Genomic DNA, 14347 nt, shown 5'->3' on the forward strand with positions numbered 1-14347 from the left:
GGAGCAGTGTTATCTGCCAGCTGAGAGAGAGCTGTGATAATGTAATTTTTAGATATAAGTGCATCTAACCCTTTCAGAGGGATTAGCCCCAACTCCTTTTAGCACTGAAGTCAGGGAGAGTGTTCAGTATTTCCATCAAAACCCAAACACTGCAAGACCTGGGCAGTCAGACCTGAGATAAATCAGGTAAAACACCTTTTCTAAAACACTCTTTGCAGAACTGGTGAAGAGAATGCCAAATTTTTTCAATGACATTTTAAGCTATTTTCTGCTTTTAGTGTTTAAAACATCCATTTTGTCTTTGCATTTAGAGGCCCCCTTTCCCTCTCATTTATTGGAGCTCTAGATAATTATTCTCATTAAAAACATGTAAAAGCCAACAAATGTAACAGAAGTATTTTCTCTTTTGAAAACCATGGATAATCACCTCTCATATCCATTACTTAGATGCTTTGTGACACCTTTTTATTTTGCTTCTCTGACATTTTTGTCTTCCTGCAAATGCAAATCTCACATATTGATTGATTTCTGTAGCATTTTATCCCAATACATGACATTAGCCTTAAAAAGCACCATTTTATTGTACTACAAAACAAAACACCCAGCCAGATACTTTCTCCATTCCATACTAAGGCTTCAGTGTTTTAATAGCAGAAAAAAAAAAATAGAATTCTAGTTAAATAGTCTCCTCTGTGGGTAACAGTTCCCCATTTCTTTATTAAACTTGGGAAAGTATTATTTAGAAATCAGAAGACCATACAGAAACTTACTCATTGAAAATAATAGTTAAAACTGAGTCAGAAGACTGGGTATCAAAGGAGAAGATTGAAAAGAGAAGTTACAAAATGTCAGAAGTGTTTCCTTTCTAAATATACAGGAATCTCAAGGTGCTGTAACATGTACATCAGAAAAACTGAGAGGCTCTTAAGTCATCGGGATTCTACAAATACCACTTACAAATTACACATTATAAACTGGATATCTCTCAGAATCAGGTGTTCTGCTGTATAGATACTGGTTATGTGCTTTTTATCAATAAGTAACAAACCAAATAAATCTTGTTTCCTGGACTCCTCTTTCCCTCACCTCTCTCTAAGGTCTCCTTATGGTGTGACTTCAGCACAGGCCTTCCTAAAGTCACCAATGAAGGAAGATATCCATCCAAAGAGTTCTTGGGAGTCCAGGTCTTGTGGCTCCCCAAATTTTACCTGTAAATTTCAAAGACAAAAATATTTAATATTAGTGTATCCAAGGAATCTAAACCATGTCCAGGATCTTAATGAAATTTTAAAAAGCAAGATAAAAGTTAAATACCTTCATTACTGTTAATAGTAATATAAAAAGGAAGAAGAGGTGGACGAAGAAGGGGAAGAGGAAGAAGAAGAAAACTTTGAGCTCACTGAAATCTCCAGGGAATTGAAATCCTAAATATGGTTTATATTTCATGGCAGGTCAAAAAGTTTCCCTTTTCTGTCATTTTGCTTTGCAAACAAACAAAAATTATTCATAAGGAAGCAAACATTTTTGGGCAAGAAAGTAATTTATCAAAGAGCCTTTCCCTGTTCCTTCTTTAATCTGAAAAAAGTGAACAGATAGGAAGTTTTTAAAAAAGATGTGAATGATATTGGCAAAAAAATGAACAAATTCCTCCCTGTGAGGGTGGGGAGACCCTGGCACAGGTTGCCCAGAGAAGCTGTGGCTGTCCCATCCCTGGAAGTGTCCAAGGCCAGATTGGACGGGGCTTGGAGCAACCTGGGCTAGTGGAAGGTGTCCCTGCCCATGGCAAGGGGGTTGGGACTGGATGATCTTTAAGGTCCTTCTGACCCCAACCATTCTGTGATTCTATGAAATCCAAAGAACATGCTCCAAAGGCTTCATCAAAAAGAGACTCCAAGTTCTGATCCTGGCTGTAATTGAGAGCTCCCCTGTAATGGTGGGATCAGCTCTACCAAGGCAGAACAGCAATGAAGTTGTATTTCACAACTTTAAATTGCAGCTGAAATACAGGGAGGGGGAGGTTTGGGTAGATCTGGCATTCCCTTAAAGCATCCACCTGGACACCATCTAACGGCTCTTAGGAGCAAACCCTCTGCCTGGAAATCAGAAACACAGTACCAGAAACCACTCAAATACAATCCAGTCACAAAAACTTTAACATTAAGCAGTGACACCTGATTAATAGTTTTGCCTGTATGTTCCTAATTGCACCTCCTGGGTTCTCCAAGCCCTTCATCTCTGGCACATCTGGCCCATGGTGTGCCATCAGTTCAACAGTAATGAGAGAGGCATTTCCTGGAGCTAATGACCATCTGTGAGGAGCTGAGAGCCCACAGTTATGCCACAGGCAGTTGTCCCCAACTTACTGCTCATCCCACAGAAATGTCACATGCCAAGGTCACTATTGATTTCATAAGCAGGATATAAAAGCATCAAGGTAGGCCCGTGGAGTTTTGGGTTATGTGCAACATGATTTCCATGGCTACTCCAACACAATTCCAGATAAGCTATCCCAGGTGAGCTGGACTATACCTTTCTAGTGCTGTTGGGATGATAAGGTGGCCTTTGGTCACCCATCCTATTTTATATTTGCTTTACATTTGTTGATGCTTTTTAAACATGCAAAAGGATCTGCTTTGCTTGTTCAGAAGGAAAAAAAAATCATTCGAAAGGAGAGAAATACATCAAAAAAGTTATTTAGAGAATAACAGGGAAAGGAAGGCAAAAAGGAGCTGGCTTAAAGGTTGAGGAAACTTCCAGCTACATGGAAAATGAAATCCTCTTCAGATGCAAATAAGAGTCTCAGATGTTCTTCTTGGTTTTCAACTTTTTTGAAGGCTTGGGACAGAGTTCTCTATGTGCTGCAGACTAATCTGGCTTGCTGCCCTAAACTGAGGTGTTATTCCAGTTTGCAAGAGCCACAAGGAAACCCCTGTGCATTCTTACAATATTACTTTTAGTAAAACATCACTAATTAAATTTCCTTGGTCAAACATCTCTCTAATCTGCAGTGTCTGTTCAGGTAGGTCCCCAAAGGTCTTCCTGGCTGCATCTTCTGTGTAACATTTGCTTATCATTGAACTTCTCTGCTTTTAATCCCTCCCTCTGACCCAAAAAAAAAAAAAAAAAAGGAGATAAAAAACCACCACACTTAAAATCATGTCCCAGTCCCCAAACCAGGACATTATTCTGGTTTCAGAGGTCAGCACTGCATTTCAGCAACCCCCTTTCTTAAAGCCTCTGTCTGCTGTTAGATGAAGGGTTTTGTTTCTGTAACCTGTATGACTATCAAGCACATGGGAATTTCTTGTGCTTCTTTCCACTTCTTTCTTCCCCCTCTTTTTTTTTCTTAAAGAAATGTAGATTTATTTTCACTGCATTTTAATATGATAGGTACCAGTACGTTGCTATAAAGCTTCTTCATTTCATCACATCTTTTTGACAGCTGGGATAGATCCCCTTCATATTTCTGAATTAAATCCTGTAATAAAATAAAACTTCTTAATTTGCTGTAGGAGCATAATATTAAAGCAGGAATTAAACAGCAGTGAAAACAAGATAGTTCAAGTCAAAATTTTCATGTCACAAAAATTTCACATTTCACAAAAGAGAAGCCTACATCAAGCACACATATTTCCTTGCAAGTATTAAGACATCAAAGATGGAAAAAAAAAGAAACATCAAGGTTAGAGAATTTTAACTCCATTATTTGATGACATTACCTAAATCTGTTAAAACTGGCAGAACTAGATGAGCATCAGAAGGTCCTAATTTCCACCACATTTGGCCTTTTTGCATGTGAAGCAAACACTCCAAATTGCTGGTTCTTAAGGAAGCAGAAATAGGACCTTAGAAACTTAAGTTTTGGAGTTAAATTCCTTAATTATGGTTCCTTTGTAATCTATGTATTTTTGACAGCTGAATATGTATGGAAGAAGCACCTGGCAAGGTGTTCCAAAGGAGAAGGAAACTCATGGATTGAGCAGATGCTGACCCTGTCCAGTGCAGTTCAGCACAGAGATAGCTGGGACAGCAGAGATGGACGTGTCCACACCAGAGTGGAGAACCCCTGCACTGGCATTAGCCCAGTTCACAACCAGCACAACAGTGCTCTTGAGTTATTAATTCTCTGTGCCTGAGTTATCGACCCCTCTGCTGACTCCTGGCCAAAGCTGGGCTTCCTACAGCCTGTTCAGCTTCCTCCCCCTTATGTCCTCCAACCCATCTAGTTCTGTAGCTAGCAAGGGCGGAATAAACTCAGATCAACCTGTAATCACAAATTAGGCATGGCCTTGGATGATGCATGAGCAGAGCCATTTTAGATCAGCCTATAATCACAATTTAGGCATGGCCTTGGATGGTGTTTCTTGGATGGTCTTTTTAGCCAAGTAACATTGATAGGACAAGAGGAAACAGCCTCAAGTTGTACCAGGGAAAGCTGAGATTGGATATTAGGAAAAATGTCTTCTTTGAAGGGATTATCAAGCATTGGAACAGGATACCCAGGAAGTGGTAGAGTCACCATCCCCAGAGGGATTCAAAAGATGTGTAGGTGGGGACATGGTTTAGTGATAGGTTGGCAGTGATAGGTTTATGGGTGGGCTCAATGCTCTCAAAGGTCTTTTTCAATCTAAATGATTCTATGATTGTCTGTGCTATCTCCCCTTCTATCTGAAGGCAGAAGAAATCGTTACAAATTTATATGTGCTGAAAAATTCCTATTATTGCAAAGTGCTTGTCATGGGCCGCTATGGGGCTGCCTGTTCCTCCTCCACTCCATCCCATTTATCTGGTGAAGCAAAAGCAGGAGATGCAGAAACCCTGAAAACCCTTCCCACGCTGCAACTTACACTGTGAAATACTCTCAGAGGGGAATAAAAAACCACTTTTCCTCAAATGCTCCTGATTCCCTTGTCAGGACAGGTCTCAAACTAGCAGGTTACTCATCATTTACCTCCAGCCCACAAGAAAGTTGCAGCAACTTTACCTTTAGTTCCTTGCAGAACTGTAGTTCCTGGGGTGTTGCCTTGATTGACTTGGGTTTAATAAGCCTCCTGCACTGAATAATGTTTTCCAATTCTTTTCTTAAAACTAACAAAAGAGAAAGAAAAGGAGGAATTTCACCAGTATGCAGATGTGACCAAAGGACTGCAAATGTCTAATTTAGGACACAAGGAATATTTAGGAGAATATAGGCCTATAATATGTTCATCCAGGAATATTAACTTTCTATTTTGAAGCAGAAACCCTGAAAGGGGAATTTTATTATGGAAAAAGTAGTATGTGATCACATCACATCGCTGCAGAGTAATGAAGAGGTCGATAGCATGGTAATGCAGTGGTCATAAATCTGGTCTTTCCTGGCTCTGGGCATTGGGATTAACCATGAAAATAACACACTTCAAACCTATGTTTTTGTGCAGAAAGTTCAGGGTTCCTTTAAAGATAAAAGAACAAAAATTCTCTTCTATACAGCAGTGAGAAACGTTGTCAGTTGGCACTGAGCACAACACTGGTCTGCTATCCTGGGAGCTCCCACACTGGGAAACGGGGGGAAAGAGCTCACTGCCATCTCATGGCACTGTTCAATGGTGAGTTGTAAATATCTCCCCAAACCAATCTGACATTTGAACTACCTTATTCTCTTCCCTCCTCTCGACTTCACTGGTGTTGAACTCCTTTCTAAAGAAGGAAACCAGTCTGGTTCAAAGAAGTTCTTGAAGTCCAGGACTGAGCTGCAGGAAGTTTTCTCCTGGTGCATTCCCAGCTCCCAGAGAATCTGCTACAGCTGTGACTTCGATGGAGCATTTGCAGCACTTAACATTTGTACTCTATGATAAACTCTATTTACCATGGGCAGTATATATATTTTTTTTTGTATTTCTAAACCACCTGGACACACTTTAATATTTCTTTTTTTTTTTTAAATTCCTTCTAGGTAACATGGCAGCTTAAGCATCACCATAGCAACACTTCACCTCAACATTTTGAACCTTTACCTCTCTTTATGAACTACAGAAGTGCAATGAAAGCCTGTTCCAAATGACTGCACAATGTATGAAAACCTTTCTCTGGATGTAGAGACCACATTTACATACCATCAACTTCAGCACTGAGGCCCTTCATGGAAGCTGGAAAGGAAGAGAGGGGGAAAGACATGTTAATAAATATCATTCATATCGTGAGGATGGGGAGTTTCCACAGAAGTTGAAGGACTACATTTTTTTATTTGTTGATTATTTTTCCCCCCTCCCTCCTCTTACCATCAGGAACAGCTTCAAATTCTGTCAACTCCTGAGAAAATGTGGCCAGATCAGGCTCATGTAAAAGGATCTGTTCCACAAGGGCGTGAAGCAAAGTGAACGTCCTCTCTTTACCCCTCAGCAGAGGTAACTGCAAATAAGGCAGAGCAATGATTGACAGACTGAGCTGTTACACCTTAAAAAATAAATAAATAAATAAATGAAAGAACAGCAGGGCTGTTGATAGTTCCCAAGTAAGTCTGACAAGAGTAGAACACAACAAAATTAAACTTCTCCTTTTCAATCTGCCATTTCACACACATTCTTGATTAAGATCAGCTTTCCACTTCCATATCCCTTGACCTTCCTTGTTCTTCTGTGTCTTATTCACACAGATCTTTTTAAACTGAAGCTATCCTAATTGATTGCAACTGATTTTGGACCTCCAAGCAACCACAGTCATTATTCCTTTCCACTTAGAAGTAGTGTGCTGTGCTCATGAAGAGAGCAAAGTTCCTTAATTGAATCTGGGAAGATGCTCTGTGGCAGAAAAAGATTTTGTAGGCATTTTTCATTATGATAGATGTGGTATTACAGGCATTATATATATAAAGATAATAAAAAAAAGAATGCAAGTTTTGTTTCAGAATTGTCACTAGACTTATAAATCATTCACTCATATATTAAAGTCTCCAGATGGGAAAGATATCTTATAAAAACAAAGTAAAAATCCTTCTCTCTTCTGTTTACAGATGAGGCATAATTTTACAATACTATTAAAGGCACAAGCAGCTTAGGAAATTTGTATCTGTTTCTTACTTTTTAGGATAAGAAAATTATGTTCCGCAACTGCTGGATGGAGGAAGGGGGAAAAAAACCCTATTTTCAGCAGCAGCATTTTCTGATGGCAAATTCTGATGAAGAGGGGAAAGCAGGTTGCTTAAAACTAATGGAAAACTCAGGCTAATGTCACACAAGTGGTAGGTCAGTGAAGAGGCAATTAGAGAATTAAGAACTAGAGGATGCTTTTTGTACAGCAAATCTCTGCCAGGAAAGAGTGAAGATCACAACTCCCACCTTCATCCCTTTTTAAATCATCCAGTAGAGCAGTGATGGGGGCTTAAAAACATTACAGGAAATTTCACTTTCTTTCAATTTGTTAATTTGTTTAAATTATGCTTTGAAATTTTACCTAAAAATGGCCATGTACCACTTGTTGCAAAAGACACTTTGACTCATGGAATCATAGAATGGTTTGGGTTGGAAGGCACCAACCTCCCCCCCCCAGGGCCTCACCACCCTCACAGGGAAGAATTTCTTCCTAATATCCCATCTAACCCTCCTCTCTGTCAGTGTGAAGCCATTTTCCCTTGTTCTGCTACTCCAGGCCCTTGGAAAAAGTCTCTCTCCATCTTTCTTGTAGCTCCCTTTCAGGTACTTGAAGGCCACCAAGCCCCCACCCAGTCAGTGCTGCTGTCTGAAATGGGGAAATGCATCTTTTTATCACAGACATTCAAGACTATAATGTTAAACAAGCTTTTTAAAGGCAAGAAAATATTTACTCACTTTGGCCAAAGATGACAATCGAAATCCTTTCGCCACCTCTTTTCCAGCCTTCTCGTTTAGATGGTTCCCAATGGCTAAAATGTACTCCAAAACAGCAACAAACTTCTGGCTGGATTGGAGCTGCTTGCTGGCTTGGATCTTCTGGTTTATCAGCTGAAAAACACACACAGATCTTCCTTCAGTTCAGATTGGAAATGTGGGTAAATCCGTGGGGCCCCTGTGCCAAAGCCTCGCTGTCCCCACCCGAAGCAAGTCACACCTCACCAAGGACATCTTCCTACTCAACTCCCCCAAGGAAACAGGCCTGGGGTTTTCAGGAAGAGCCAGTTAAAATACTCCCACCCAGATAAAGCTGTGTTGGCACAGTGACTCTGCCCAAAAGGAGGTCACATCCTCTCTGGCTGCCAAAACCACTTCAACTCATCTCTTAAAATGCCTCTGCAGAAGAAGTGTTTTGCTGTTTGAATGCACCAGATTGCACCAAATGTCAGGTACCAGGGGAAGCAGAGCCTGGAGCTCAGTGTAGGGCTCTCCAGCTTCCACCTCCCTCCCTTCTGTTTATACCAGCTGAAAACTGTTATCAGAATTCCTAGCACAGTTTCCCCACAAGGAAGAATAATGATTTCCTGTAATCAAACTCAATATAATTCTGTTTTCCCAGGGAAGCCACCTCCCTCCTAAGGCTATGGACACAAAGAGGCGGTTTTGTTTTCCACTAGGAAATTTGTATTTTTTTAGCACCACACCTCTTTTTGTCAGTCACCAACACACAAACTTAAAACCAGGGAAAGGTGGAAACACACAGGAGAGCTGAAAGCTGTTGTTAAAACATTTATAGCACATCTCAGGGCCAGAGAGGGCTGAAAGCCAGTATTCAGGTTGTCCCATAGAATTTTAAGTGTATATTCTATGATTTAAAAACAGGTGTTAGTGAGCATAAGTAAGAAAATAATTAGACAACTGATCAGTGAACATTCAATGAACATCAAATATCAGCCAAATCAAACAGTGCATCTAATAACTTCTAAATATTAAATTATTGGGCTTCATTGGAGGACAGCAAAGGTGTGGCAGTGCACTAGGCAGGGTCAGAAATCTGGGCATTTCCCCTGTGTTTTCCATCTGCTCCTCTTCTGAGCTTTGGCCACCATCACCATGGTTTTAGTCACAGCCAGACAAAGGATAATAACTTGGTCTTGCAGAACTTTCACATTTTGTTTTCATTCCCATGCAGAAGGAGAGCAAAACCTCTGAAACATTTTCATAGAAGCAGAATCGTGTCAAAATACTTGTTTTGAACCAAAGCATAGACAAAACCTGGCAGGGAAGGCAGTGGCTTGGAACAGGAAGGTCCAGTCATGAGAGTGTTTATTTGCATCCCCCCACCCTTAGGTCATCCTGAAAAAAGGTAGAGAGGGACTTGAGCTCTGGTTCCTGATATTTCAGTTCACTCCTGTAATCCTTAGGAGGAACATTCTCCTTCAGTCTTCTGCAAAGAGGAAATTTTCTGTGAGATGCTGGTCAAATAAACTTGCTCTATGTCTTTCAGCTTGTGCAAGAACCTCCCCAGAAAGGAAGTTGAATTTTAGTGGTGAAATTCACTTCTCACTGGTCAAAGAAAGAGGAAAGTTTAACAACATCAAATAAAAAATTTGAAAATCCTTTCCTGTTCTTTTCTCCCTCTTTTGTGGATTGCCAGGCCCATCAGCTACTGCTTCTTGCATCTTGGTGAAATAAGGATGATGTTAAATGCACATATTAGAAAAAAAAAGGATCTGCATTGAGATTATTTGGCCTTCTAGTATCAAAGGGGTAGATTCTGATGACAAACACACCGTGAAGGACTCATGTTACTCACAGGCTCCAAATCTCTCATGCTCTCAGGGAGCTCACGAACAGTGAGCAGGAGATCCAACCTCTGGCCTAAGTGAGGGATTTTACACATCTGCACAGAATTGAACAGAAAAGGAATCAAAACTCATGTTTATACCAAAACATGCACATATACATTGTAATTTATTGAGCAATCCAGCTACACTACAGTTTTCCTAATTTCTGTGCTTATTTATTAATGTTATTTGAGGTCTGTGGATTTACTGTGGCACACACCTGAATGTGCACATTTGCATATGCAAATTCAAATATGCTGGTATGGCCAGACATTATTAAAATCAATGACACTCCTTTCTTGTGAACAAGAATGTTTAATTACATATAATTTTCTACTTGTATATTTTGGAAACCTAGCTCAGAATAAATCAGCTCCTACTTTGGAGCAAGGGGAGGAGGCATGACTTGGAGAAGCAAAGGAATCCATAGAGCTCTCTTCTGATTATTAGAATATATTATCAGAATAATCTGAATATATATCAGAATAATATTATCAGAATAATCCTCTTATGCTGACTCTGGGTGAGATTGTAAATTTAAGTTCCAAACAACAGTGGTTTTACCTCAGAGAATGCCCTAGAAATGGCATGTGGTGACTTTTAATGCCTCTTACCTCTAACATAAACTGGTCAACCACGTGCAGCTCTGAACACGACCCCCTGAATGACTGGTACCTTTCTACATCTTTTGCTGTTGGCATGTATCTGTAAAATAGGAATTAAAATTGAATGTCCTCTTCCTCTTTATTCTGTATTGTTGTAACATAAAACAATCATTCCATTCCATGCATTGGAATTTCTTACATTTAGTGTGGTTTATGCTTTGCATGTTAATTCTTTAATCAGTGGAACTCCTGGCCCTGCACAGACACCTCAGCAATCCTTCCCTGTGCCTGGGAACAGTCATCTTCTTTAACATTGCTTTTGCAGGTTTTTTCACTTGCTCAAATAATGACAGCACATAACACAGACCCACAACTTCCTTCCTTCTGCACAAGACCACGGAATATATTCTCCAGGGTCAGAACTCCAGGGCCACAGATTTTTAGAAAATTGATGTCTTCAAATATTGACTCCACTTGGAAAAACAAACACATCACCACAGTTCTCCTTTGGAGATCTTCCTGCCTGTCTGAGTGCTCACTATGGGAATTCACAGCATATCTTCAGCAAAATGAAATCGATGTTATAGCAAACATATGAGAACGAGTGTAAAGAATCTTAAATAAGTATTCAGGTCTATCTTCTCTTTCTGTTCAAAAAACCTACTAAATTTGTAGCAAGTGTGATTAAACATTCATAGGGGTAGCTCTACGTTTTCATTAAAAGTAATATATTCAGAAATAGAAAAAATAAAGCAAATATTTTAGCATGTTAAATACAGGACAAGAAGTAAGATTTATTTTTTTTTACTGTTGTCAGTAATTTGACATTTCAATTCAATAATGTCTAGGGTTTGAATTATTAAATCTATATTAAAGCAGATTACAAAATAGTACTTTTTTCATCCTTTATCACAAAGAAGTAATTGAATTCTCATTTAAAAATAAGTTAACTGTTGTGAAATGGAAGGGTGTTTATCACTGAAAAAAGTTTGACTTTTTAAGCAAATTCAAACAACGTATTTTTAAAAACTGACAGCAAATATCTTCATTTAATCAAATGTCTGATATTCCATAAAATTGTTTAGATGTCTTATGTATATAAAAAAACCCAGCAGATTATCTAGGAGGTTTAAAGCTTAAAGCTCTGAACAATGGAAGCCATGAAAAATGAAGCACAAGAATATGTGAACGCATTCCATAAACATCTTTGTACATGAATGCAACTCTAATGGAATTTGCACAATGAAAAAAATCCCGTTGCTCTGAAAAAAAATAAGTTTAGAGAGACAAGGAGTGCTTTCCTATTGATTTTAAGACATCAGGATAAAGAATCATTCAGAGAATTACGGAAAGGTTTCCATGTCACATTAAGTCCTGAAGTTTCTAATAATATCCCACCACTGGACACATGAGCAGAACACTCTGCTCACAGGTCACAGTCTTGAAAATGTAATCCTGGGTTTGACTTTAAATATTTTTTCATTCTACAATAGTAGAATTTTGACTTCCTGCTCAGGCTCAGACAGTCTGACAGGAACAATTTGCACAGAGAGGGATTTTCCAGCCCTGGATTATCCTGTTTGAACTCCTGTCCTGACCACAGGTTCTCCACCGACTGGAGGCCACAGTTTTCAAAGGTAAAGTTTTCCACCATGACACCTAAATCAGCACAGGGAGTGCCGATGTTCCATGAGAATGTCTGTCTGCTCCTTTGATGTTCCACTCGGAAATCCGAGCCTTAATTCTGAGATGTATCTCATTTATTTCACTCACATTTAAAACCGCTGGGGTTGGAAAAAAATTATCTCCCTTTTACTGCAAGATTTGTACATGCATTCCTAGATTTTGGCAATAAATCAGAATGCCAGGGACAGAATCCTTGAACCCATAGCTTGAATCCTTGAAGCTGTAGCACATACAGCAAATACAGCATCCAATGCCTCTCCCACATTCCACTGCTAGAAAAATTTCCTCAGCATTATTGCTCTCAAAGAAAGACTTCAAGGAAAAAAAAACCAGGATCTTTCAAGCTTCAGTGCCATCATTATTACTATTATTATCTGATGGCAAGGAGCCCAGATGCTGTAAATCAGGGATCTCAGTGGTGTCACACTGGTTTCAGCAACGTGGAGATCCTGGACTGAACCTGCAGTGCTGCAGGAAGAGATTTCTTTTTTGAAGGAGCCTTTCAGATCAATTTTTGAATGGCAGCAGAGCTCCATCACCCTCAGTGGGGCCATGCACCTTTCCCCAGCTCATAATTGTGCACCACTGTGGGGTGTAACTGGTAAAGCACTGGGGCAGCAAGGAAACGTCCTCCAGAACACTGGGACATAAAAAATATGCAAATATTCAGCGTCCTGCCCATGTCCCTTCACACTTGAGGCAAGCTCTGCACAAGCCATGTGCATTAATGACATTAATTCTATGTTACCTGTCTCTTCTTGTGCTCACAACACTTCCTAGGTGCACAGATGATCCCACAGATCATTTTAAAATTACCGCCGATGTACTGATTTGGATCAGGATTTTAAGGCCAAAATTAAACTGATTCCATGAGAAGTAGAAACATCAATTATTTACTTCCTCACTTTCTTTGTCAACTTCATCTTTCTCCCAACTCACTTTAGCAAAACACTCTAGTATTTTCTCATTTTGAAGGAAGAAACAGTTTCACATCAAGTTTTCATGTATGAATATGTTTATTAAAGTGGTCCAAGTACCACATCAGGAATGGGATGTATAACAGATACTACTCTAGGATCCCACTTCTTTCCTTTCTCTCTATGTCTTAAACTATTCAAAAAGATACAATGCAGTTCCTATGAATTTCATATAGTTTGATTACACTCCTGAGTTCTGTTCAGTTTTGCTAAAGATACAGAAATTTGCATTCTGCTTTAAACCCACAAATCTCTGCCAGTCTGACATACTGATATCCTCAACACCCCATCACCTCATAAAGTTCCTTTAACACTTGTCTGCCTTCCTGGTCTCCAAACCAGTCTTAAATCTTTCATTTCTCATCCCACAATAGGTTGTAAGGCTGTAGTAAGAGATGCTGTAAAGTCTTCTCAAGTCAACACCTGCTCACTGACACAAGCTATTATTTTCCCAACTCTGCTCTTTGTAACTAGTTCACAAAATCATGGTGGATTTGCTGTCACTTTGCAACTCCCTTTCCTACAAAGATGGGGAAAAGTGATATTTTGGGATTGTATTCAAAAACCTCAGTTGCAAGGACTGATTTCTGTGTGCAACCTGATATCCATAGTCAGGATAAATCTCAGTCCATCCATGAGCTTCACATTATTTGCAGAAGGTTCTACCTTCTCCAAAGGGTATCTTATAACATAAACAAACAATTGAACCCCCCAAATTACCTCCTTAGTGCTGTAATCTGCTCATCTGTGAGTCCACCACTCTCCTCATGTATGATGTACAGTTTTTCTTTCAGCTCACTTGGTTTGATACGGAAACTTTTAAGAAAAATATCTGGAGGAAAAGGATTCTTAGATTACTTGGAAGGAAAATCACCAAAACATCTCATCTGTACTTATCAGATTTAGAAAAAAAAAAAAAAAGGAAGAAAGAAAGAAAAAAACCCATAACAAACAAATAGGAAAAAAAAAACCCAAAAAACCCAAAATATTTAGCAGCTGCTGTCATTAAAGCAATAACTCAATCTTTGTATTTTCCTTAAATTTACAGAACAGTAGTCAAGGAAAAACAAATTTCTTTCATAAGATAGTCAATGCTTAGGACAGAACTATCAAGATCCCATTTTGGGAAGGTACTCAATACTTGCTCCTGTATATTTCTCTTGTACTCACCTCAACAGTTAAAATAATTTTTTTCCACATAACAGTACAATAAGTTGGCACAATATTTTGAAGGTTAAAGGAATTACATTTTCCATTTGTTTTGATTTTGTTTACTCGCTTTGTTTAATTTCCAGCAGGAAAACTTACTCCCAAAATGAAGGCAAACTAGGAAAGAGAAGTGCTCACTTCTCCCTAAGATCCTAAAATCTGATAAAGAGTTTTTG

The 14347-nt window shown here is 39.2% G+C and overlaps 1 protein-coding gene across 1 annotated transcript in view; it reads right to left on the reverse strand.

Annotated features, from left to right (window-relative positions):
* Window positions 1–382: 382 nt before the first annotated feature.
* Window positions 383–14347, reverse strand: part of LOC113948498 (formin-like protein 13) — a 35025-nt gene continuing 21060 nt past the window's right edge. The window contains exons 9-17 of the mRNA XM_027646154.1: window positions 13683–13794; window positions 10309–10399; window positions 9664–9750; window positions 7806–7958; window positions 6261–6390; window positions 6096–6128; window positions 4985–5088; window positions 3395–3478; window positions 383–1208 (exon numbers count right to left, since the gene is read on the reverse strand). Coding sequence (XP_027501955.1) covers window positions 1104–1208; window positions 3395–3478; window positions 4985–5088; window positions 6096–6128; window positions 6261–6390; window positions 7806–7958; window positions 9664–9750; window positions 10309–10399; window positions 13683–13794 — 899 coding nt within the window. The 3' untranslated portion in view covers window positions 383–1103. The remainder of the gene's footprint in view (window positions 1209–3394; window positions 3479–4984; window positions 5089–6095; window positions 6129–6260; window positions 6391–7805; window positions 7959–9663; window positions 9751–10308; window positions 10400–13682; window positions 13795–14347) is intronic.

Source organism: Corapipo altera, unplaced genomic scaffold (genome assembly GCF_003945725.1).
Source record: "Corapipo altera isolate COAL_440 unplaced genomic scaffold, ASM394572v1 64, whole genome shotgun sequence".
In the NCBI taxonomy this organism is placed as follows: Eukaryota; Metazoa; Chordata; class Aves; order Passeriformes; family Pipridae; genus Corapipo; species Corapipo altera.